Source organism: Salvelinus fontinalis, chromosome 24 (genome assembly GCF_029448725.1).
Source record: "Salvelinus fontinalis isolate EN_2023a chromosome 24, ASM2944872v1, whole genome shotgun sequence".
Classification (NCBI taxonomy): Eukaryota; Metazoa; Chordata; class Actinopteri; order Salmoniformes; family Salmonidae; genus Salvelinus; species Salvelinus fontinalis.
The window spans coordinates 18,639,802-18,664,858 of record NC_074688.1 but is presented as its reverse complement, the minus strand read 5'-3'; the positions used below and the strand labels follow the sequence as shown (position 1 = coordinate 18,664,858).

The following is a 25,057-nucleotide window of genomic DNA, read 5'->3' as shown; positions in this document are numbered from 1 at the left end:
CCCTAACAATGTGAGTCGTTGTCCCAAAGGCCGGAATGCAGGTGACAACTTTAGGTCTGCATATAAACGCAATGGGCTTATTCAGGACAGATTTGCGGGAGAGCAAGCCCTCTCACTTCGCCTCTTCCTCTCTGCTGAAACTAGCGGACGAAACAGCACCCCTCTGTCTTACTATATGTAGCCCATGTATCTGATGCTGTCTGGCCAGAAAAAGTATGACATGCCATACTCCTTTTGTCTAGACAGCATCAGATACATGGTCTACACATACAGAGACAGAGGGGCGCTGTTTCACTCGCTCAGATGCTTAATCTGAGATTGATGCGTCTTTCTTTCTTTGCGTGTCTCAGTCAAATAAATGATCAGTCGGTTGGGCCAGGCCACCTAGGGCCCGCCAATAAATTCAGCCCGGATTACAGTCATCCCTTACCAGCTTAAAATATGTAATTTTCTGACCAAAGCGTGTGGAGAGATAGATTGCCTGTAAAAAGGCAATGTGTGCATGCTTGTGTGTGTGTCTGGCGTGCTTGCGTGCGTGGGTGTGTGTCCATGTGTCACAGGCAGAGATAGTTCCTACCTGCTTTTCTGGCAGCCTCGGAAGCAAAGTCAGCAGCAAACTGCTTGAGGACCTCTGCGATCTGCTCCTCAACGAAGAGGCCTATGAAGTTGAAGGAGGTGTAGAGCTCCAGGGGCAGAGGGCTAGGGAAACGACCCCTCCATTGGCCGACCGTGGCCTGTAGGGCCTCCAACAGGGCATCCACCTTCTTGTCTGCACACTGCGGGACAGGGTAGAGTCTGAGTACTACACAAACACTGAGTCTTACATCAACATTTAGGGCCAGTTTTCCAGACACAGATTAGTCCTAGTCCTGGACTTGTGTTCAATGGAGAATCGCCTTTAAAAGCACGTTTTAGTCCAGGACTAGGTTTAATCTGTGTCTGGGAAACTGGCCCTTACTAGACAGATGTTAGAGTCTCTTGACCTCAACGGGACTTCCTGGATAAATACACACTTAGAAAAAAGGGTTCCAAAAGGGTTCTTCGGCTGTCCCCGTAGAATAACTCTTTTTGGTTACAGGTGGAACTTTTTGAGGTTCCATGTAGAATACTCTGTGTAAAGGGTTCTACATGGAACCAAAAAGTGTTTTTCAAAGGCTTCACCTATTGGGACAGTCAAAGAACACCTTCAGCACCTTCTTTTCATAAGTCTTAAGGAATATAATTACAATACTTCATGGTGAGCTGAATTCGAGGGAGAAGCATTCATGTGTTGATGTATGATGTGAGGCGTGTCATTTCCCCCTGGGCTCACCATGAAGAACTGGCAGAGCGTGATGTGGGGGAAGATGTTGTGGGCCTTGTTCTTGCCGCAGGAGACGCGAGACTGCTGCCAGAAGTGATGGAGCTGATTCTGCAGGGGTCCGCTGGGGCGCAGGTACAGGACGTACTCTCTGGGCAACGGGTCATCCAGGAAGGGGTCATCCACATGGGAGAACAGCCTGAGGAAGAGCAGGAGAAGAAGAAGAGGAGGAGGAGGCTTATCAATGACTGAGGTAGAAGATGTGTGTGGGTGGGGGGGCTCCAATGCAGCTGTTTTGATCTCAATATCAAATCATTTCTGGGTAACAATTAAGTACCTTACTGTGATTGTTTTCAATTAAAATGGTCAAAAATAAACAAAAAATTGCTTCTTAGAAAATAGCCATTTCTCAAGCAAGAACTTAGCTAGGACTGTCTGGGCGTGGTCTGAGTAGGGAGGGGAAAACTGAAAAACTAGCTGTTATTGAAAAAGAGGTTTGGAACTCTCTTTCTTATTGGTCTATTAACTAATTTACCATCTGGTGAAACTGACGGTCTTTTTCAAACAGCTCTGACACTAAAAGGGCATTATCATACTTTTCACAATTTCACAGTATTATTCCAACCTCATAGTGTGGAAATATATATAAAACACAGGAAATTTTGACTTGCACTGGGCCTTTAAAGAATTGTAGTCATTCACACATGGCTATATAGTAAGAGCACACACATATGCAGTACAGCAGAGGGCAGCATAACACACATGGTTTATCTCTGGGAGTGTGTTTGTATACCTGTGCATGTGTGTGTTAGAACTCACCAGTCACATGCTGCCTGTACACTCCTGCCTCCTGTTGATACTAGTGCCTTCAATCTGCAAAGATAGAAAACAGGGATGCTTCCTTTGAAGGTTTTATTTACAATGCTTGTATGCAGTTTTCTTATTTGCATACCCTTATGGGATATTGTGACTTTGTTACTAAAATATTATTTAATAAATGTTTTATGGTAAAGGTGTATATAGCCTACTTATAGTGGATTGAATCTCACTTCTTTATAGCCAAACTGAGCAGCACAAAGTCAGAGTTCACCATCTCTGTCCCCAATTTGTCTGAGATAAGTGACCCAGGCTACGTCCCAAATGGCACCCTATTGCCTATTGGGCCCTCACCAAAAGCAGTGCACAATATAGGGAAAAGGCTCCCATCCGGGAGGCACAGATTCACACAGTTGTAATAAGCACTACTGAGGTAGAGTTCATACACTGTATCTTTAGTCATGTGGAGCATGGTTCAGCAGGAGTAACACAGCCTTTATTATAAACAGTGGAGTCTGATACAGTGGACAGTTATGCTAAGTTAATCACATCGTTTCAATAAGACACTCCAGAGGAAAGTGTGGAGGAGATTCCTCGATACAGTATGAATAAAACATAAAGGTGTGAAGGGAACAACCCACCACACATCATTTCCACTAAGCCATTTCAAATGTCAAAACCAATTCAATCCATGAAAATAGACACATATGCTCAGTCACTCTCCAAAATAGCAGACAACCGCATTGTGAGACAGCTTCCTAAATCCTGCAGCACTTGGAGGCCTGGATAACAAGCAGTGGAGGAAGCATGCTGATTCTTATTAGGCATCAAAATCTAATTACAAACTACTTAAGGGAAGGAAAAAAACTTGGAAACTGCTAATGCGATTCACCTCTCTGGGGACTATAGTCTCCATGGCATCCGCAGCGGTGGAAACCAAGAGAGCACCTAGTACCGAGACCTGGGGACACCAGTAGTGCAGAGACAGACCCTCTCCTATGTAAATGTAGATGTACATTGCAGACTAACTGGAGGTATACAGAGCGTCTCAGGGCACTGATCTGTGTTTGGTTGATTTGGACAGGGCCTCTTGACCATACCTTTTGGCTCACTTAAAAGTACAAATACAATGTTGATCCAGTTTAACTTACTTCTGTATCCGCAAACACGGGTTGACGCAATAGAGTCAAAAGGTATTAACCAACCAGTTTAATGTTTGAGCTCCGCCAGACACCCAAGTCAATCTGTGGAAAAGGGTAGTACAGATGCCTAATGGTATATCTACCGTAAGTATGTAGGACATATTTCACCTTTCACCGAGGCCCCTCAATAGTATTAGTTTAAACTTGACAATTCTAGGATTGTGTGAAGATGTAATGTTGCGGAGAGGGAGTGTCCACAGAGGATTGATTTCATGCATTACATCAGCCAAGCATATGAGGCCACAGGAGAGCAGCTACATAGGAACAACAAACACTCTACCCTCACACAGGAAATGCTCAATACGTGTGCATGTATCTCTTTAATCTTTGATCATTCACTCCAACTCAACATAGGGCTCCCATATTGAGTTCCTTCAAATGTCTCCCTACGTCAGAGGCAGTGTTACAGGTTACATGGCCTGAATTTCGTCATTACACCAGTCACAGATAAGAAGACATGGGAGAGCAACTACATAGGAACCACAAACACTCTAACATCACACAGTAAAGGCTCAATGTTTGCATGTGTCTCTTATATTTCAATATTTCTTCATACTCCATGCAACAGAGGTAGAGTGTCCCAGAGATGTGTTGCCTGGATTTCTTCCCCTGCATCCCTTTCCCCATCAGAAGCCCTTGGGGAACCCTCAAGGGCCAAGTCCTCTAGAAGAACAATATCACAGCTGAAAGGGGAGATTGTTCAGATGTACTCTGCAAACAGCAACTTGAGTCAATAACCACCTCTCCGCTGAGGATCCCACACAGTCCCTGATCGCTCGTTCCTCCTTCTCTTCAACCTAAATATCTGCCATTGTTTTATTAATCTTGTCTATCAACAGAATCCCCAATCACGTGGGATAGTTTACTACTTGTTACTTGTACTTCTTTAAAGTAACTGTTCAGTGAAAATCTCACTTTTAAAAGTTAATAGTCTGTTAACTCATACCCAAATACCGTCGTTGACTCATCCTATACTCATATTTGTGGCCAAAGCGTAGAGAAAAAATTAAGAAAAACAACACCTCAAACAGACCGTTTCAAATGTCCTCCTCCTGAGGAGGATGAGCTGGACAATCAGCGGTCTACTCACATGAATATCTTTAAGGACCATATACACCCACATGATTCTATTGTTGGGGTATACCCACACGATTCCAACACAGAAAAGCTGCTTTTTAACATACTTAATGAAACAAATTTGGAAGGAAAATTATTTCACTCATATTGAAATTAATGATATTTTTTAATTATATATTAATTATCATATTTCATAGAAATCTGGAAAGACTGGACAGTTACTTTAAAGGAGGCTACAATTGTCAGATCAACTGGGTGTCCTGCCACAAGATTGGCTTTAGCCAGAGCTAAAACTGAATACGACTGAGCTAAAACCTGGGCATTAGTTTAGGTAGCTAATGCTAGTCTTCAGGTCTAAGGTGCGGTTACTCCTTAGACCAAAAGTGAGTGTCTATACAGGTAAAGTCAGAAGTTTACATACACCTTAGCCAAATACATTTAAACTCAGTTTTTCACAATTCCTGACATTTAATCAGAGAAAAAAAGCCCTGTCTTAGGTCCGTTAGGATCCCAACTTTATTTTACGAATGTGAATAATAGTAGAAAGAATGATTTATTTCAGCTTTTATTTATTTTATCACATTCCCAGTGGGACAGAAGTTTACATACACTCAATTAGTATTTGGTAGCATTGTCTTTCAATTGTTTAACTTGGGTCAAATGTTTCGGGTAGCCTTCCACAACCTTCCCACAATAAGTTGGGGAAATTTTGTCTCATTCCTCCTGACAGAACTGGTGTAACCAAGTCAGGTTTGTAGACCTCCTTGCTCGCACACGCATTTTCAGCTCTGCCCATATATTGTCTATAGGATTGAGGTCAGGGCTTTGTGATGGCCACTCCAATACCTTGACTTTGTTGTCCTTAGGCCATTTGCCACAACTTTGGAAGTGTGCTTGGGGTCATTGTCCATTTGGAAGACCCATTTGCGACCAAGCTTTAACTTCCTGACTGACGTCTTGAGATTTTGCATCAATATATCCACATAATTTTCCATCCTCGTGATGCCATCTATTTTGGGAAGTGCACCAGTCCCTCCTGCAGCAAAGCACCCGCACAACATGATGCTGCCACCCCCGTGCTTCACGGTTGGGATGGTGTTCTTCGGCTTGCAAGTCTCCCCCTTTTCCTCCAAACATAATGATGGTCAATATGGCCAAACAGATCTATTTTGACCAGAGGACATTTCTCCAAAAAGTATGATATTTGTCCCCATGTGAAGTTGCAAACCGTTGTCGGGCTTTTTTATGGTGGTTTTGGAGCAGTGGCTTCTTTCTTGCTGAGCGGCCTTTCAGGTTATGTCGATATAGGACTCATTTTACTGTGGATATAGATACTTTGTACCTGTTTCCTCCAGCATCTTCACAAGGTCCTTCGCTGTTGTTCTAGGATTGATTTGCACTTTTCGCACCAAAGTACGTTCATCTCTAGGAGACAGAACGCGTCTCCTTCCTGAGCAGTTTGACGGCTGTGTGGTACCATGGTGTTTATACTTGTGTACTATTGTTTGTACAGATGAACGTGGTACCTTTCAGGCATTTGGAAATTGCTCCCAAGGATGAACCAGACTTGTGGAAGTCTACCATTTTTCTTCTGAGGTCCGCTGATTTATTTTGATTTTCCCATGATGTCAAGCAAAGAGGCACTGAGTCTGAAAGTAGGCCTTGAAATACATCCACAGGTAGACCTCCAATTGACTAAAATGATGTCAATTAGCCTATCAGAAGCTTCTAAAGCCATGACATCATTTTCTGGAATTTTCCAAGCTGTTGAAAGGCACAGTCAATTTAGTGTATGTAAACTTCTGACCCACTGGAATTGTGATACAGTGAATAATCAGTGAAATAATCTGTCTGCAAACAATTTTTGGAAAATTTACCTGTGTCATGCACAAAGTAGATGTCCTAACCGACTTGCCAAAACTATAGTTTGTTAACAAGAAATTTGTGGAGTGGTTGAAAAACTAGTTTTAATGACTCTAATGTTAGTGTATGTAAACTTCCAACTTCAACTGTATATGACAAGCCCTGTTCCAGAGTGGAAGCTAAATGTGGCCTGTGTACCAAGTGTGTTTCAAACTCTGAATCAGAGGAGGTGCAGTGATCAGGTCTCTGTAACTGAATATGTTAGGTGCATAACACAATTATACATACAAAAGCCACAGTTGTGTGAGTTCAGCTACATTCAGCTCAGAATTGTTCCAACCTCAATGGAAAAAACAGGCAGCTGCTTTTGACTTGTGGCCTGTTCTCTGTTCTAGAGATCCTCTGTGAACTGCACAGGCCTCAGTCCAACATCCTGAAACAGGTAGCGAAAGCGTTCTCCCTGTCAGGCTGTCTATGGGCTGTGCGAAGTGAAACCCTTAAGAGTATCGCAGTGCTTCCCCATCTACACTTCAGATGCTTCTGACAGGAAACGCTTTAGAAGTAAATCAGCTGAGGACAATGTGGTCTGTCTTTCTCAGATCTGAACCAGACGTAAAAATAAGCTGTGGTCACTGGTATTTAAAGGTTTGCAATCAACCTAAATTGTTTGAATGAAGAGAGAACCAGTGTGACAGTTAGATCACTCCTACATGTGAACACATCATAGCCCAGGGTTCCCCAACAAATTGGAAATCAGCTATTTCCCATCAGGAAATCAGCTATTTTTTTAATGTATAACTTTTTCCTCCTTTTTCGTGATATCCAGTTGGTAGCTACAGTCTTGTCCCATCGCTGCAACTCCCGTACAAACTCGGGAGAGGTGAAAGTCGAGAGCCATGCGTCCTTCGAAACTTAACCCTGCCAAGCCACACTGCTGGCTTAACCAGGAAGCCAGCCGCACCAATGTGTCGGAGGAAACACCGTCCAACTGGTGACCGTAGTCAGCCTGCATGCACCCTGCCCGCCACATGAGTCGCTAGGAGCGCAATAAGACAAGGACATCCTGGCCGGCAAAACCCTCCCCTAACCCAGATAACACTGGAACTATTGTGCGCCGCCTCGTGTATCCCGATCGCGGCCGGCTGCGACACAGCCCAGGATTGAACCCGGATCTGTAGTGACGTCTCAAGCACTGCAGTGCCTTAGAGCGCTGCACCACTCAGGAAGCCCTGCGATTTTAATTTTAGAAATCTGTTCCCAAGTATTCCCACACATATTAGAGAGACATATCCTTTTAGGCTTCTTGCGGTCAGTTTGCAGTCAAAATGTTTTTTTTTATTATCATGTTCCGGGCTCCCCGACCGTCTGCTCAAGAACAAATTGGCCCATGGCTGAATCTAGTTGATGATGCCTGTCATAGCCTAAGTTGACAGAGACACAGAGCCAGCAACAGCAGGGCTGTGCTGTGGTCGTCCACCACAGTATGATGAGAACTACATCAAGTATGAACATGGTGTAGACACTGACTCTTAATTGAGCATAACTGCTGTTTTTTTGGTCCCTGAATTCATTTCAATTCAATTCAACTTTATTTGTCCCTACGGCTATTACAATTAATGAAGTTCCCAAAATAGACCTTTGATTGTGTCACGGCAGTCATTGGAAGAAGAAGAGGAATCGTCAGACCAAAATGCAGCGGGGTACGTGTTCATCTTTTTTAGCTTAACTGACTGAACACAAAATAACAAAAAGAATAGCCGAAACAGTTCTGCAAGGTGCAACCAACACTAAACAGAAAATAACCACCCACAACTAACAGTGGGAAAACAGGCTACCTATGTATGGTTCTCAATCAGAGACAACGAAAGACAGCTGTCCCTGATTAAGAACCATACCCGGCCAAAACATAGAAATACAAAACCTAGACATACAAACATAGAATGCTCACCCAAACAAAAAATGCCCTGACCAAACAAAAAATAGAAACATACAAAGCAATCTACGGTCAGGGCATAACAGATTGAGCAGTAAAGTAGTTTTACCAGGGCTGGGGTGAATTTAGAAATGGAATTCAAATAAATTTCATTATGACTGAGCTACTGTAATCGTGTTGTGTGTCTGTAGCATGGAAGAGCTCAGCTTCATCCTGAGGTATTTATTTACACTATCACCCCACACACACATGTCTTGCGCTCAGTTTCTCAACTTATCACATCTGTCCAGCAATAACATGACATCAACCATCCCACAAGTCTGTGCACTTGTAATTGACAACATTTTGATCTGTGAGTTTGAGTGCAAGGGAACCGAGAGGCTTGGACCCAGTTGGATCCAGTTTCCTAAAGAGCTGATGAAGTACAAATTCTGTACAACATTCTGTTTTGTGAGCTAATCTAATTTTAGTCGGATCTCTCTGGGGAAAATAAAATAAATATGAACATTTCAAAACACACAATGTTGTCTGCAACTGAACAAAGTATGGGGGAAATCAACGTAGAACACCGTCCTTGAGAGCCTTCTCACCAATCGCCAAGTTACCACTCCCTAGGAGTCTACAGATCATATACCAACTTTAATTTGTGTAATAACAATCTCTCGTGACAGCCTTAACATCTAGTGGCTGATTTGGTCGTGGGTGCCGAGACTAGTGCAATAATAACTGTTCATATAGTGCTGAAATACTTCCTCTACTACAGTGTATGGAGCGACATGGGAAGTCAGCTTGTCTCAGTCCATGGTTCATGATCTATTCTAGTGTATTTCTATACCCATTGATCATTTAACCTTGTGTTACGTGGATTGCTTGTTATTCAGATCACATTCAGTGGTTGTAAAGGACTTTATCGCACAAACTAAACATTCTTGAAGGTTAGAAAACCACTTGCTTGTTCTAACGCCCACTACGCTATGAAAGTGAGATTTTCCAACCAGAGAGTTCCTGTGAGCTTCTCAAGACAGGAAGAGGAACAGATGAGCCTCTAAGCAGGACACCCCCACAATTAGCGCACTCATGTACGTATGTATTGTATAGTACACCGAGTGTATGTGTGTGTCTGTGTGCACGTTTTTGAGGTGCACAAAAAAACTAACACGTCCTTATGTAGCACTGTAGACAGCATTATGTTCCTCCTTCTGCGTAATACAATGTAGGACTGCACACATAATTGGGCAGACATACACGTACACATGGAGACAATGACTAATATTGTCCAAAGGTTCTGAAAAATAACTAACTATGAAGCTGAGAAACCCAGGGGTTAGTTAGTCAACCTTTAAGCGGAACTTTAGTCACTTCATTTCCACATGTGTTGAAAGACTGAATCATAAGGAATAATTGATACCCAAAAGGTGTTGTGAAGACCACGAGATGAACAAGGAGACAATCAAATGTCAAGTTGGTCAGGACAGGCTGAGATGGCAATAAAGGGCTACAACACCCACCAGATCTGTGATTAAGGCCGGGTTTCAACCCAAGGCACGGCATAGGGCAGCACAATAGACAGCCGACAATTCACCTTTTAAAGGTAACTTATGTTTGAGCCAACGTTTCCAGTGTTGACCATGAATGCGATCTCCGCGAACATCGGGGAAATGACCTTTAAAAAGGTGTATTGTCAGCTGATTAGTGTGCTGCTCTATAAAGCGCCTTGTATTGAATCATGGACTAGGTCAACGAAAGGAGGTGGGGAAGGATGCAATTCTTAAATATTGGAACAGGGCCTTTGTTTCATGCCAAAGTTACCATGTGCACTAGAGCCTTCCAATGTGATATTTACAGCTCAGAACACTACTGTGTGTATGATTATCACCCCTGGCTTACTCTCCTCTCAGTCTACTATTGGCTAACCAGGGCAGCAGACAGACAGTGTGAAGTCACAAATGCAGACACAAATGCAGACACTACATGGAATGTCCAAGTCTTAAGAGCCTGAGATATTTCTGAGCTCTCAATTCAATTGACTTTATTGGCATGGGAAACACATGTTTACATTGCCAAAGTAAGTGAAATAGATCATAAACAAAAGTGAAATAATCAACCAAAAATGAACAGTAAACATTACACTCACAAGTTTCAAAAGAATAGACACATTTCAAATGTCATATTATGGCTATGTACAGTCTTGTAACGATGTGCAAATAGTTAAAGTACAAAAGGGAAAATAAATAAACATAAATATGGATTGTATTTACAATGGTGTTTGTTCTTCACTAGTTGCCCTTTTCTTGTGGCAACAAGTCACAAATCTTGCTGCTGTGACGGCAAACTGTGGTATTTCACCCAACAGATACGGGAGTTTCTCAGAATTTGATTTGTTTTGGAATTATTTCTGGGTCTGTGTAATCTGAGGGAAATATGTGTCTCTAATATGGTCATACATTTGGCAGGAGGTTAGGAAGTGCAGCTCAGTTTACACCTAATTTTGTCAGTCACAGTTGTCAGGTATTCTGCCACTGTGTACTCTCTGTTTACGGCCAAGTAGCATTCCATTTTGCTTAGTCTTTTGGTAAATTCTTTCAAATTTTTTAAGTAATTACATTTTTGTTGATTTGGTTGGGTCTAATTGTGTTGCTGTCCTGGGGATCTGTGGGGTTTGATTGTGTTTGTGAACAGAACCGCAGGACCAGCTTGCTTAGGGGACTCTTCTCCAGGTTCATCTCTCTGTAGGTGATGGCTTTGTTATAGAAGGTTTGGGAATTGCTTCCTTTTGTAGAAAGGAAGCAAAAGGAAGCTGTTGTAGAATTTAACGGCTCTTTTCTGGATTTTGATCATTAGCGGGTATGGGCTAATTATTCAGCTCTGCGTGCATTATTGGTGATTTACCTTGTACACTGAAGATGTTTTTGCAGAATTCTGCATGCAAAGTCTTAATTAGGTGTTTGTCCCATTATGTGAATCTTTGGTTGGTGAGCAGACCCCAGACCTCACAACCATAAAGGAAAATGGGTTCTATAACTGATTCAAGTATTTTTAGCCAGATCCTAAATAGGATGTCAAATGTTATGTTCCTTTTGATGGCGTAGAAGGCCCTTCTTGCCTTGTCTCTCAGATCGTTCACAGCTTTGTGGAAGTTACCCGTGGTGCTGATGTTTAGGCCGAGGTAAGTATCCTTTTTTGTGTGCTCTAGGGTAACGGTGTCTAGACAGAATTAATATTTGTGGTCCTGGCAATATGTGCTGAAGATCTAGGTGCTGCTGTAGGCCCTCCTTGGTTGGGGACAGAATAACCAGATCATCAGCCAACAGTAGACATTTGACTTCAGCTTCTATCCAGGTGCTGCAGACTGATTGAGTGACCTCACCAATTCGTTGATATACAGTGCCTTCGGAAAGTATTCAGACCCCTTGACTTTTTCCACATGTTGTTAAGTTACAGTCTTATTCTAAAATAGATAAGAAAAAAACATCCTCACCCATCTCCACACAATACCCCATAGTGACAAAGCAAAACAGTTTTTTTTTAAACAGAAATGTCTTATTCAGACCCTTTGCTATAAGACTCGAAATTGAGCTCAGCTGCATGCTGTTTCCATTGATCATTGACTTCAACCTAATCGAACATCTCTGGAGAGACCTGAAAATAGCTGTGCAGCAACACTCCCCATCCAATCTGACAGAACTTGAGAGGATCAGCAGAGAAGAATGGGAGAAGCTCCCCAAATACAGGTTTACCAAGCTTGTAGAGTCATACCAAAGAAGACTCGAGGCTGTAATCGCTGCCACAGGTGCTTCAACAAAGTACTGATTAAAGGGTCTGAATACTTTTGATATTTCCGTTTGTTTTATTTTTAATAAATTAGCAAACATTTCTAAAAGCCAGTTTTTGCTTTGTCATTATGGGGCGGCAGGGTAGCCTAGGGGATAGAGCGTTGGGCTAGTAACCGAAAGGTTGCAAGTTCGAATCCCTGAGCTGACAAGGTACAAATATGTCGTTCTGCCTCTGAACAAGGCATGAATAAGAATTTGTTCCTAACTGACAGTAAAATAAATAAAAGATTAATGAGGACTTAAAAAAATATCTATTTTAGAATAAGGCTGTAATTTAACAAAATGAGGAAAAAGTAATGGGGTCTGAATACTTCACGAATGCACTGTATATGTTGAAGAGGGTGGGGCCAAAGCTGCAACCCTGTCTCAAAAGCATTTTTTTCTCTCTCTCTGTCACTTATCTCTTTTCAAAAAGGTGACACGCTGATCATTACTGCACTATAAAACTGAAAACTGCATTGCTTGGAAATGGTAAACTAATGAGAATGGAGGTTGAGTTAATATTTATTATAGCCTGTCAGTATCAGACAGACGAGGGAACTCTCATAAACATTTGTGGAAAAGTGCTTTACATTATAAACAGGCTATCTCTGTTAGGGATGATCGGAGCAATGAGAAGGCTCCCGAATTCATCTCTGACATCCCATTCAAAAGAAAGCTGTCTATGTGCTAGAAAATGTAACTCATTTTGTATGGTCAATGGCCCCTCCTCACAGTTGTGCCCCATCACCCCACACCCTGCCAGTCACACACAAAGACACACACACCACCCATCACCCATTCACAAGAAATGTCCCATACCATTTCAACACCAGCTGACCTTCACCCACACAGACACACAGACACACTCTCACCCCTCCCACCTCAGCTCTGTGGGGAAATCCCATGGCTCTGGTCCCTGCATACGGACAGTTCCTGTTTATAAACCTGCCAGAGACCTTGAGGCTCTGTCACACTGAAGCTAAGCCACTGACCACTAGAGCATGACCAGAGTGAAACACCATGGGCTGCACCCCCCTTCTCTCTCTGATTATGCTCCTCTTTCAAAATCTCAAACTGTAAAGCATGCAAAGATGACTGACAGCACCATAAAAATATAAAGAAAATAGTAATATCGGTAATGATAATGGCAATATCTGAACTTGTTCATGATCTTATCTGGGACAGGTCAATGTGGGGGTGTAACTGCTTTGTTCTATTCACAGAAGGTTATATTTCTTCTGGGAGACTTTGTTTCCTCCTGCATTGTGTTGTGATGGGGGGAGAATTCCGTCCTCCTCACGTTAATAGAACTGATCCTCTTTTTCCTGTTTTCCTGTACATTGTTACAGCCTCTATGTGTTTGCCTGCCTCTACTCTCACAGTCCAACAGAAACGCGAGGAAGTAGTATAATAACTTGAGAGGCATTTGTTGATCTACTCCCAGGAGCAGTGAAGATGTGTTTTGAGTTGAAAGTTAGGGGGTGGTGAATTTAATTGAACTAAATATTGAACTGCACAATTTAAACGGCATTGGAACATCACATCTTATTGCACTGTGGCAGGCAGGCAGGCAGGCAGACAGACAGACAGACAGACAGACACACACACATATTCTTATTAATAACATAACATGTGTCAATGTAGAATATTTGTAAGCCCACTCTCACATGCAGACTCTCGCTGGATTCAGAGCCCCATGAGCAACAACATTAAGGCTTTTACTGACGACTAATTCTCTGCTGTGTTTTCCTCTCATTATGCATTTCATTGATGTCTAGAGGAAGACTTGAGGGGTAAATGAAGGACTTACTGTTCAGACAAAACTCCCCTCACTGTGCTCTACCACACTGACTGCAATTATCTACCACGCTACAATTATGCTCAAATGATTTGTGAGGGAGGTCTTTACTTATCCACAGATCGAAGATCTCTGGAGAGACCTGAAAATAGCTGTGCAGAGACGCTCCCCATCCAACCTGACAGAGATTGAGAGAATTTGAAAAATTCCCCAAATACAGGCATGCCAAGCATGTACCGTCATACCCAAGAAGACTCGAGGCTGAATACTTAAATGTGATAGTTCTGTTGTTTTTTAAAAATACATTTGCAAACATTTCTAAAAACCAGTTTTTGCTTTGTCATTATGGGGTATTGTGTGTAGATTGATGAGGAGAAAAAAAACAATTTAATACATTTTAGAATACTTTCCGAATGCACTGTACAGCATGCGTTATACATTTAAATGCTAGCCTCTTTGATAAAAATCCGATGAAGAGACTTCTGGTTAAGGAAGGAATCATCCAGTTCAGAAAGACAGTGTGCACAGCCACAGCCCGTAAAAGACGCTCCACAGCTGTAAGTTCCTTGTGCTTGCCAAACCAAGCCTCAAACACACTTGCCTTGTCATTACGGCTCTAGTACAGAGTCAAGAAAGCTCCTCTGGTTCAGTGCCTAGTCTACATTCACAGAACTCAGGGGAATCTCTGTCACTAATCGTAATGACATTATTTAGTCTATAAAACACATTGCTGTTTCTCCAGTGAGTTGTTTCTGACGCTGGGTTGGTACACACCTTTGTTTTTCACATTGCTAGTAGGGCAGTAGGTGAAAACTGGATACAGTATGCTACACATATGTATAAATGTTCACAGTAAACATACAGTAGCTATGTACTGTGTACATAACAATGATAAAGTAGGCTGCATCATGTATGGGCATCTGCTTATCATTGCACAGGCACACAGTATGAGGCCAAATGCATTTTGACATAAACATTTTGTCATTCACGCACACCCGTCATCATATCAAATTGTAATTAAAAGCGCATCAATTGTGATTTCATCTCTGATCATTTGGACCCAATATCCAGCAAACTGACAGGGAGTTGCAGCTCCCTATGTCCAAACATAGGGACTCCAGTCAGCGGTTTGGATGCCGCAGTATGCTGGAAGCATGGGGCTGGAAGGACACTAGCTCTTGGATTGGCTGTCATAGTCCTGGCAAAGATAGCACAGACACATATGGCGCAGCCACAACTATACAAACAAACACAGACACACACACAGAGTACACACAAAAAGGATGGCAAGCTAAAAAGCAGTTACCAATGGACCACATTGCATCCACACAAGATGGTGTGTTTCCAAGCAGGGTCAGCTCAGCTACTGCTAGTGCATGTGTGAGGTGAAGGTACAGAAAGGCTGGATTGTAAATGTGCTTTGTCTCCAATGTGTCTGTTGCAAAGCTCCTAGTCGTCTGTCGCTGATGGCATCACTGAACAGATGCAACGCCGTCAGTCTCACTCTGAACGAACCCCGTACGACTTAATGCAAACAACAGCTGCCTCGCAGGCCAGGGGGACAGAAAGGGGCAGAGACGGTACTAGTAGCAGAGGGGACCGAAGGAGCACAGCTGTCAGTCCCAAAATATGCCAAGGCGGGCACCTGCGGGTATGTCAGCAACTGTGGCCAGGCCTCGTCAGACTGGCGAGACAATAGGCAGCGTTGAGGAGAGCAGACTGGCACACTTCTCCCTTTGTGCTGGTCACCCATGGGATTTTAAAGAAGAGTCTTCTTAACTGACCATACTGTGTGATATTGGAGACAACAATGACAACATGATATGGTATCTGAGTGTCTGGACAGACCAATGTCTATGTTTGCTTGAATCTTGGCTGTGAGGTTCATGATATAATATGAATCAATTTATTATCTCATGAAACCGCACAAATCCTTTGAAACGTTTGCCACTTTGCCACTCTCTGGCCAATGAGGTCATTTCAGGAAAATATCTCTATCCAAAGGTCCTGTATAGCCTCTTTAACTGGTCCTGTTGCGTGATGTTGGAGAACAATGATTACATGATGTGGTGTCCTGAGTTTCCAGACAGAACTTTAAAGGCATTATGGACATGAGGGTTATATTCAGTGATGTACCTCTCTTAGGAAGGAAACACATGCCATTTACCCACCCTCGGTTGATCCTCCCACTACAGAGTGATGCAGCGTTAATGCAACGTTAGTGCAAAGTTGGCATTTAAATGTAACGTTTGCTCTTAGAATTGTAATATGTATGATAGAATAACTAATGGCTCCTGTGGCAAAAAAAGTGAACCCCACTGATATGTTAAACAATATGTTAAGCAATCCAAGGAATCTCATTTACATAACTATTTCAAAGACAGAGAAAATGACCTGAACAAAAACACCCCAAAAAAGAATCATGCATAATAAAAGCGCTATTCTACATCCAATGTTGCTGCTTAAGAAGTGGGAGGCAGCTAGAGCAATTCCCTTGAAAATATAGGTTCCACTGTGTCAGCCCCTATGTCGTCCACTCATGCTCCAACACTTCAGACTTTCCAGCCACAGTTAACAGATATGTCCCACTCATCATCACAGCGGAAGGCAAGACAGAAACAGCACATAGGTACCAGCATATTTCCACAATTTTCCACAAACCTCTCCGGCAAATACACAGAACATTACAGAGGTGTGGAGATAACAAATGATAAACTAAACTGCTCAGAAACCGGGGGGTATGCTCTAAGACAGCATTCGTAGCATACTGTGTTACTTGAACTGCGACTATGCTGCAATGTTCAGAGATTTCAAAAACAGTGTTTGCCTGCACTAAACCAAATCGTATGAGCCAGAAATATCCCTGGAAGCTGCAGTGCATTGCAATTTTGGATTATGCGGTGAGCATAGTTAATTGGTGAAAGCCGCATTTACTACTACACACGAAATGTGTGGTGAACATCCCTGGAAAAGAGTCATGTGCAGAATAATGAGATATTATATACCTACTCTTTTCCAGCTTTTACTTAGAGTAAATATAATCATAAAAACATATACAGTACACAGTTATACAGAATATAGATATAGAGTACATATATTGTTATAAAGAAACTGTACAGGCTATGTCTTCCAGCTTAAACCAAGTAGTACGAGACTTGGAAGAGAATCTGAAAGCCTGCATCAGACCAAGCCATGGAACTCAGTATAAATGAAGTCCCCAGACAGTATTGGGAACTCAGAGCCTGATTATCAGATAGCAGCTCAAGAACAGAGGAATTCAGATGGGAAGAACACTGTCCAATGCCAGACTAGCTGTCGCCATTGGCGTCGGCTAATGAGGATGCTAATGAATCAAATCAAAACCGTACCAATGTGTTCCAATTAATGAACACTGTTTTAGTCAGTCGTAGCAGATACTGAGGGAGAAATGACAAACCTCAAGGACAGCATTTCACAAAAGCATCTCTGAGGCGTATTGTTTTGAACCCTTGGTGTAAATGCAAACCAAAAGAGTCATTTGTTTATAGACTGTGAGAATGATGTCAGTCAGTGGCAGAAAATAGGGTATCTGGTCATTGTTGGAGTCTAAGCAAGTGCCATAAACATTTTCTTTGCTAAATTCCTTAACCATTTTAATTGATTGTCTTGTCTTGAGACAATTATGCACTAAACATACAACACAAGAATAGAGCGTGTCATACCCTCTATTCAGGGTTTCATACCCTCTATTCTTGTGTTGTATGTTTAGTGCATTATTTACTATCAACCAAATAAAAAGGAACTGATGCCAAACAGACAGTGAAGTGAAATGAGAGAGGGCTTTTCCCCCGAAGGGCAGAGTTGTACATTAGACACCAGTATACTACACCAGTATACTGAGTGCATGGCACAACCAACCGAGAAGCCTCAAGTGCAGGGTCAAATCATTGGCCCTTGGGGTGCCCTAAAAAATGTACATTCATTAGGGGTTCAAGCAGCGAAGCTGGGTGAAACCCTATTATATTTGTAGGCGTTCATTATTCCGGTTCTCCTTTGATTTATAATGGTGCCGGAAGGGATGGCTGCCGTTTACCGGGCTCCTAACCGACTGTGCTATTTTTTGTGATTTTACCCATTGTTTGTAACTTATTTTGTACATAATGTTGCTGCTACTGTCACTTAGGACCGAAAACAGCTTCTGGACATCAGAACAGAGATTACTCACCTCGAACTGGACCAAGATTTTTTCTTTAATGAGTCCGACGAGAAGGATATACTGCTTCTCCGAGACCAGGCCCAAATCCCTGACATTCGCGTGAAGAAAATATGGAAATATAGGGGGCAGAGATCGGCATGCCTTGTGAGAATCTGTCAGCGAGTGGGTAACCCGCCTCTAGCATCCGTTCTAATGGCCAACGTGCAATCACTGGAAAATTAACTGGATGATCTCTGTTCGAGACTATCCTACGGGACATTAAAAACTAATGTCTGCCCCACAAGTGGCAGTTTTTTAATTTTTAATTTTATCTTTATTTAACTAGGCAAGTCAGTTAAGAACAAGTCGGTTAACTGCCTTGTTTAGGGGCAGAACCACAGATTTTTACCTTGTCAGCTCGGGGATTCAATCTTGCAACCTTTCGGTTACTAGTCCAATGCTCTAACCACTAGGCTACCTGGCGCACCGTCGTCAAAGGCACTGCATCGCAGTGCTAGCTGTGCCACTAGAGATCCTGGTTCGAGTCCAGGCTCTGTCGCAGCCGGCCACGACCGGGAGACCCATGGGGTGTTGCGCAATTGGCCCAGTGTCGTCCGGGTTAGGGGAGGGTTTGGCTGGCAGGGATGTTCTTGCCCCATCACGCTCTAGCAACTCCTGTGGCGGGACGGGCACAATGCACGCTGATACGGTCGCCAGGTGTACGGTGTTTCCTCCGACACATTGGTGCGGCTGTGTTCCGGGTTAAGCGGGAATTGTGTCAAGAAGCAGCGCGGCTTGGCTGGGTTGTGTTTTGGAGGACGCACGGCTCTCGACCTTTGCCTCTTGAGTCCGTACAGGACTTGCAGCAATGAGACAAAACTGTAACTACCAATTGGATACCACGGAATTGGGGAGAAAAAGAGGTAACAGTTTTAAGAAATACAAAAATAAATACAAAAAACTGCAATGTCTTATGTTTCACCGAGTCAGGGCTGAAAGATGACACGGATAATATACATTTGGCTGGGTTTTCCGTGCAGCGGCAGGACAGAACAGGGGTGGGGGTGTGTGTCTATTTGTCAATAACAGCTGGTGCGCGATGTGTAATATTAGTCTCGCGTTATTGCTCACATGAGGTTGAGTACCTCATGATAAACTGTAGACCACATCTACCAAGAGAGTTTATCTATACTTTTTGTCGTCGTCTATTGACCACCACAAACCGATGCTGGCACTAAGACCGCACTCAACGAGCTGTATGGGGCCATAAGCAAATAAGAAAATGCTCATCTAGAAGCGGCGCTCCTAGTGGCCGGGGACTTTAATGCAGGCAAACTTAAATCCGTTTTACCTCATTTCTACCAGCATGTCACATGTGCAACCAGAGGGAAAAAAAACTCTAGACCACCTTTACATAGAGACGCATACAAAGCTCTCCCTCGTCCTCCATTTGGCAAATCTGACCATAATTCTATCCTCCTGATTGCTGCTTACAAGCAAAAACTAACGCAGGAAGTACCAGTGACTCGCTCAAAAGTGATCAATACAGGACTAAAATTGAATCATACTACACCGCTCTGACGCTTGTCGGATGTGACAGGGCTTGCAAACTATTACGGACTACAAAGGGAAACCCAGACACGAGCCTACCAGATGAGCGAAATGCCTTTTATGCTAACTTTCAGGCAAGTAATACTGAAGAATGAATGAGAGCACCAGCTGTTCCGAATAACTGTGTGATCACGCTATCCGTAGCCGATGTGAGCCAGACCTTTAAACAGGTCAACATTCATAAAACGGATTACCAGGACTTGTACTCAGAGCAATTGTCTTACCTTTATTTAACTAGGCAAGTCAGTTAAAAACAAAATCTTATTTACAATGACAGCCTACCCCGGCCAAACCCGGACGAAGCTGGGCCAATTGTGTGCCACCCTATGGGACTCCCAATCATGGCCAGATGTGATACAGCCTGGATTCGAACCAGAGACTGTAATGACGCCTCTTGCAATGAGATGCAGTGCCTTAGACCGCTGTGCCACTCAGGAGCCCATGCACGAACTGGCAAGTGTCTTCACTGACAGTCTGTAATACCTACATGTTTCAAGCAGACCACCATAGTCCCTGTGCCCAGGAAAGCGAAGGTAACCTGCCTAAATGATTACCGCCCCGTAGCACTCACGTCAGTAGCCATGAAGTGATTTGAAAAGCTGGTCATGGCTCACATCAACACCATCATCCTGGAAACCCTAGACCCACTCCAATTTGCATACCGCCCCAACAGATCCACAGATGATGCAATCTCTTTTGCACTACACACTGCCCTTTCACACCTGCACAAAAGGAACACCTATGTGAGAATGCTGTTAGAAATTATTTAAACACACTTTGCCGTAGGCTATTATTTACTAATTAACAAAAAATCATGTATGTCATATAAAATATATTCACCCCACCTGGTATTGTAATCAAAACTTACCAGAAAGCATGTAGTCCTTGGCTCATACAGTGTAGTAGTGTGGGCTCAATAGCATCTCATTAGTGTGCAAGATCTTGAGAATCAGCTGTACATGTGATAGAAGAATGCACTGTGCATGCAGAGGGTTGCAATTCCATTGAATTGGGGATAGTTTAACCAAAATATGCAACAAAACCTAGAATTGCCTTATGTGTATCCCACAAAAAAAAGTTCACTGTTATAAGCTAACTTTTTTGATGGATTTAAGCAAAATTCCCCATATTCCAGGGCTTTACTTCCCATGGAAAATTTCAGCAAATTTAACAGAACGTTTCCGACCCTTTGCAACCCTAGTCGGTACATAGGTCCCTCTCCTCACAAGGAACAAATGAGCCTCAACAACCCATAAGGTCCGCAATGATGGATTTTCTGCCATTTGTAATTCTTTGTTAAAACACTACTCCTCTGGCAGCGAATGACCGATTTGCGTGAAACATGATATATAGTATGTATGTGTAACGGATGTGAAATGGCTAGCTAGTTAGCGGGTACGCGCTAGTAGCGTTTCAATCAGTTACGTCACTTGCTCTGAAACCTACAAGTAGTGTTGCCCCTTGCTCTGACTGTTGTTGATGTGTGCAGAGGGTCCCTCGTTCGCGCCCGTGTCGGGGCGAGGGGACGGTTTAAAGTTATACTGTTACATATGGACCAAGGTCTCTCAACCCAATATTTTCCAGGCTAGCATCTCAAACAACATGACCAATAAATATTGATGTGGGCGTGGTCTGGCACATTAATGCATATAAATCACACACAGATATTTGTATTGTAACAAAACTTGATGTTCCAATCACTGTCTATACTCAACGTATGCAATCACATTCAGGTCAACCACACAGTGGTGCTATAACGGGCACATGTTTATATCTCTTGATCTGTTTGATGATTGATTAAATGTTGCACACATGCTCAGGGATATAAGGAACACCTAGGATAGGATAAAGGATAAAGTAATCCTTCTAACCCCCCCCCTTAAAAGATTTAGATGCACTATTGTAAAGTGGTTGTTCCACTGGATATCATAAGGTGAATGCACCCATTTGTAAGTCGCTCTGGATAAGAGCGTCTGCTAAATGACTTAAATGTAAATGTAAATGTAAATGGATATGAGTCCAGCTAACCTGTACTGTATGGTTCAGTTTGGCCACATGGTGGCGCCATTTGGCAGGAAAAACATTAATGCAAGCTCATTGGCTCATAGCAGACATATTGTTTGAGGTAGTCCTGGAAAATAGTGTGTTTAAAGATATCGGTACATAGATGCTATTTACCAAATTTGGTGCCAATCGGTCTAGCAGTTGTGGAGAAGAAGACGTTTAAAGTAGTCAACATCATTAAAATTGGTCCAAAAACCAACAGAAGCATATTGCATGATCTTTCGATGTTGAGTTCTGATATTTGGCAAGCGTGGTAAGGAGTACAGTTCATCCTAGGGAAATGTGTCAATTTTTTCCTGGTGGTGGCGCTATGGGGCCAAAGTGTGAGCCCTGGCATAGCTGTTTACAGCTATATTTATCTTTATTTTGGGAGTGCACAGCACGCACCACCGGGTACGACTGGAATCAAATCCCTGCTGAAGGGTTGTATGTTTGGCACAATGACAATGTGTAGAAAGCAAGTCTGAAAAGCAGCACCTCGTGACTGAGTTTCAACATCCCAGATGTTATTCGGTACATTGTTGCCTTTTGCTCTTTCACTCCTCAGTGATATCTCTCACACCCTGTAGCTACTGTGGTTCATCCCCCCCATAGAATATCTAGTAAATGTCAGTTGATGCTGACCCAGCTTTGTTCCCCTTCTGCATTGTCATTCTCCTAAGCATCTAAGTGAATATCCAACTGCTTGACTATTTCAGTCCATTCACAGCGTCCAGTGAATCCAACATGCTCTCAGGCAACCCCTTCTCCCCCTCCCTGGACCAAAACACTAGTCAGTGACAGAGGTGGCAGATATGATGATTCTCCTAGTGCATGTCCCTTTAAGTCAGTCAGGAAATGTAGTGGGTCAATACTTGAGTGAGAGAGATAGAGAGAGAAAGAGGTTATTAATAACTTGCTCTGTCATGGCCAAGCAGTCACGGGCTGTCTAATGTAAAAGAGCTTGTGGCTTCACTCACAGCTTCTAGGCATTCTCTCTCCCTCTTTCTTTCTCTCTCTGCTGACAAAGGGAGCCTCGAGGCATTCCTACTGCCGTGTGTGTGCGCATGCGTAATGTCTGTGACCATTCAGCATGCAAGTCACAACAGACTCCCTATGACATCTGACCTCAATGTCTAGGAGGTAATACAGATTTGAGACTGCGACTTAAAAGTGTGAGATGTAAAACAATACTATTGTGAATAACTATGATAATAACCACTGGGATGCATTTTTTATATTTTACTGAACAATGATGTGGGTTGTGATCCTGATCACATAGAAATTATGCAATTGATATAAGTTTGAAAAGTTAACAACGTATTTACTCTCTATAATGGTGACATGAGGACAACTGTAAATGCTTCCTTACATGGTGGGTCTGTCTGAGTCTGTGAGTCTCTCCAAGTGAGGACCCAGCTGACATAACAGTTGTATACTGTGCTGCAGTAATTTGGTCACATCAAGAACAGTCAATCCATTCAGCTCAAAACATAAGATTGAGCGTGATCCATATGACACACAAACACTCTCTCTCTCAAGGTCACGTAATTTCAGTTTCTTCCAGACTTAAAAACGTTTTCTGTTGGCTATCATATCTGTGTAGGTGAAGTGTATATCACAACTCATCAATACCATCAGCATTTATAAGAATTCCAGCTTACATACAGTCTCCACCAACTACCATTAATGTCTATTGTGCACCAAACTCCAACCCAGACCAAGAGCAAGAAACATTCAGGATTACAGTAGCCTATGACATGACCTATTGAGACAGCCCGGTTTCATAGAGTAGACGTTACATAGTAAACAAAAATCGGGGGCACTCAAATTAGTATGATATGTTATGTTGTGTATTGTTACATAAGACAACCTGGACTCAGGGATAGACGCGATACAGTAAAAACAAATCCGAGACACTGAAATTAGTATAATATGTTACGTTTTGTATAGTATGTATTAACTTGTGGATCCATTTAGTATGTTACAAATTCCAATTTGTACAAAATATTACGAATTTGCAATACGAATTCCAATTTGTTGTGGCTAAAGTTTAGCTAGGTGGCTAATGTTAGCTAAGCAAGGGGCTAGGCATTAAGGCTAGGGTTAGGAGTTAAGTTAACGGGTTAAGGTTAGGGGAAGGGTTAGTTAACATGCTAAGTAGTTGCAAAGTAGCTAAAAAGTAGTTGCAAAGTAGCTAAAAAGTAGTTGCAAAGTAGCTAAAAAGTAGTAAGTAGTTGCAAAGTTGTTTATTAGCTAAAATTGTCTGCGGTGAGATTCGAACACGCAACATTCGGGTTACCTGTTTTAATGGTGTTGGTAGTTTGTCTTGATTTTCTATTGTTGATTTTATTTTTTTAATCAACCGTTAGTGGTCACATGAAATTACTTATGGGCTGCTTGTAAAACCCATACAGCCAGAGATCTGACGTCATGTATGGCATGTTACTGTACGGCCACTAACCTCCAATTTAGGTGTTTATTAGGGCCCAAATCTTCCAATTTCAACAAGTATACGTGTAAGACTGTAAAGGGCTACCATATCATACTAATTTGAGTGGCCCGAATTGCCCAGATTGTTACATCTATTCTATGAGGCCAGGCTGTTACTTAAGGTAAAAACAAAAAGGTGGATGGTCGTATAACGTGAACACAGCCTGAATCTCATCACGGACAACTTCAGCATTTTGCAACTACTTACTACTTTTTAGCTACCTAGCATGTTAGCTAACCCTTCCCCTAACCCCAATCTTAACCCTTTAACTTAACTCCTAACCTTAACCCTAACCCCTAGCCTAGCTAACAGTAGCCACTTAGCTAACATTAGCATTACCCACCTAGCTAACATTAGCCACAACAAATTGGAATTCATAACATATCATATAGTGCCTTCAAAAAGTATTCATACCCCTTGACTTATTCCACATTTTGTTGTGTTGCAGCCTGAATTCAAATTGGATTAAATATATTTGTCCTCACCCATCTACACACAATACCCCATAATGACAAAGTGAAAACATGTTATTAGAAATGTTTGCAAATGTATTGAAAATTAAATATAGAAATCTCTAATTTACATAATTATTCCACAACCCTCAGTCAACAAGTTAGAATCATCTTTTGGCAGTGATTATAGCTGTGTCTTTCTGGGTAAGTCTCTAAGAGCTTTACACACCTGGATTGTACAATAATAGCACATTATTCTTTTTCAAATTCTTCAAGCTCTGTCAAGTTGGTTGTTGATCATTGCTAGCCAGCCATTTTCAAGTCTTGCCATAGATTCTCAAGCTGATTTAAGTCAAAACTGTAACTAGGCCACTCAGGAACATTCAATGTCATCTTGGTAAGCAACTCCAGTATATATTTGGCCTTGTATTTTAGGTCATTGTCCTGCTGAAATGTGAATTTTCCTCCCATTGTCTGTT

General features: G+C 42.4%; 1 protein-coding gene across 2 annotated transcripts in view; it reads right to left on the bottom strand.

Annotated features, from left to right (window-relative positions):
* The window catches only part of LOC129822094 (ubiquitin-associated and SH3 domain-containing protein B-like), a 39,376-nt gene that overhangs the window by 12,665 nt on the left and 1,654 nt on the right, over nt 1-25,057 (bottom strand). For both annotated transcript variants that reach the window (XM_055880034.1, XM_055880033.1), the window contains exons 2-4: nt 2,120-2,173; nt 1,313-1,499; nt 578-776 (exon numbers count right to left, since the gene is read on the bottom strand). In XM_055880034.1, the coding sequence (XP_055736009.1) occupies nt 578-776; nt 1,313-1,499; nt 2,120-2,173 (440 nt within the window). The remainder of the gene's footprint in view (nt 1-577; nt 777-1,312; nt 1,500-2,119; nt 2,174-25,057) is intronic.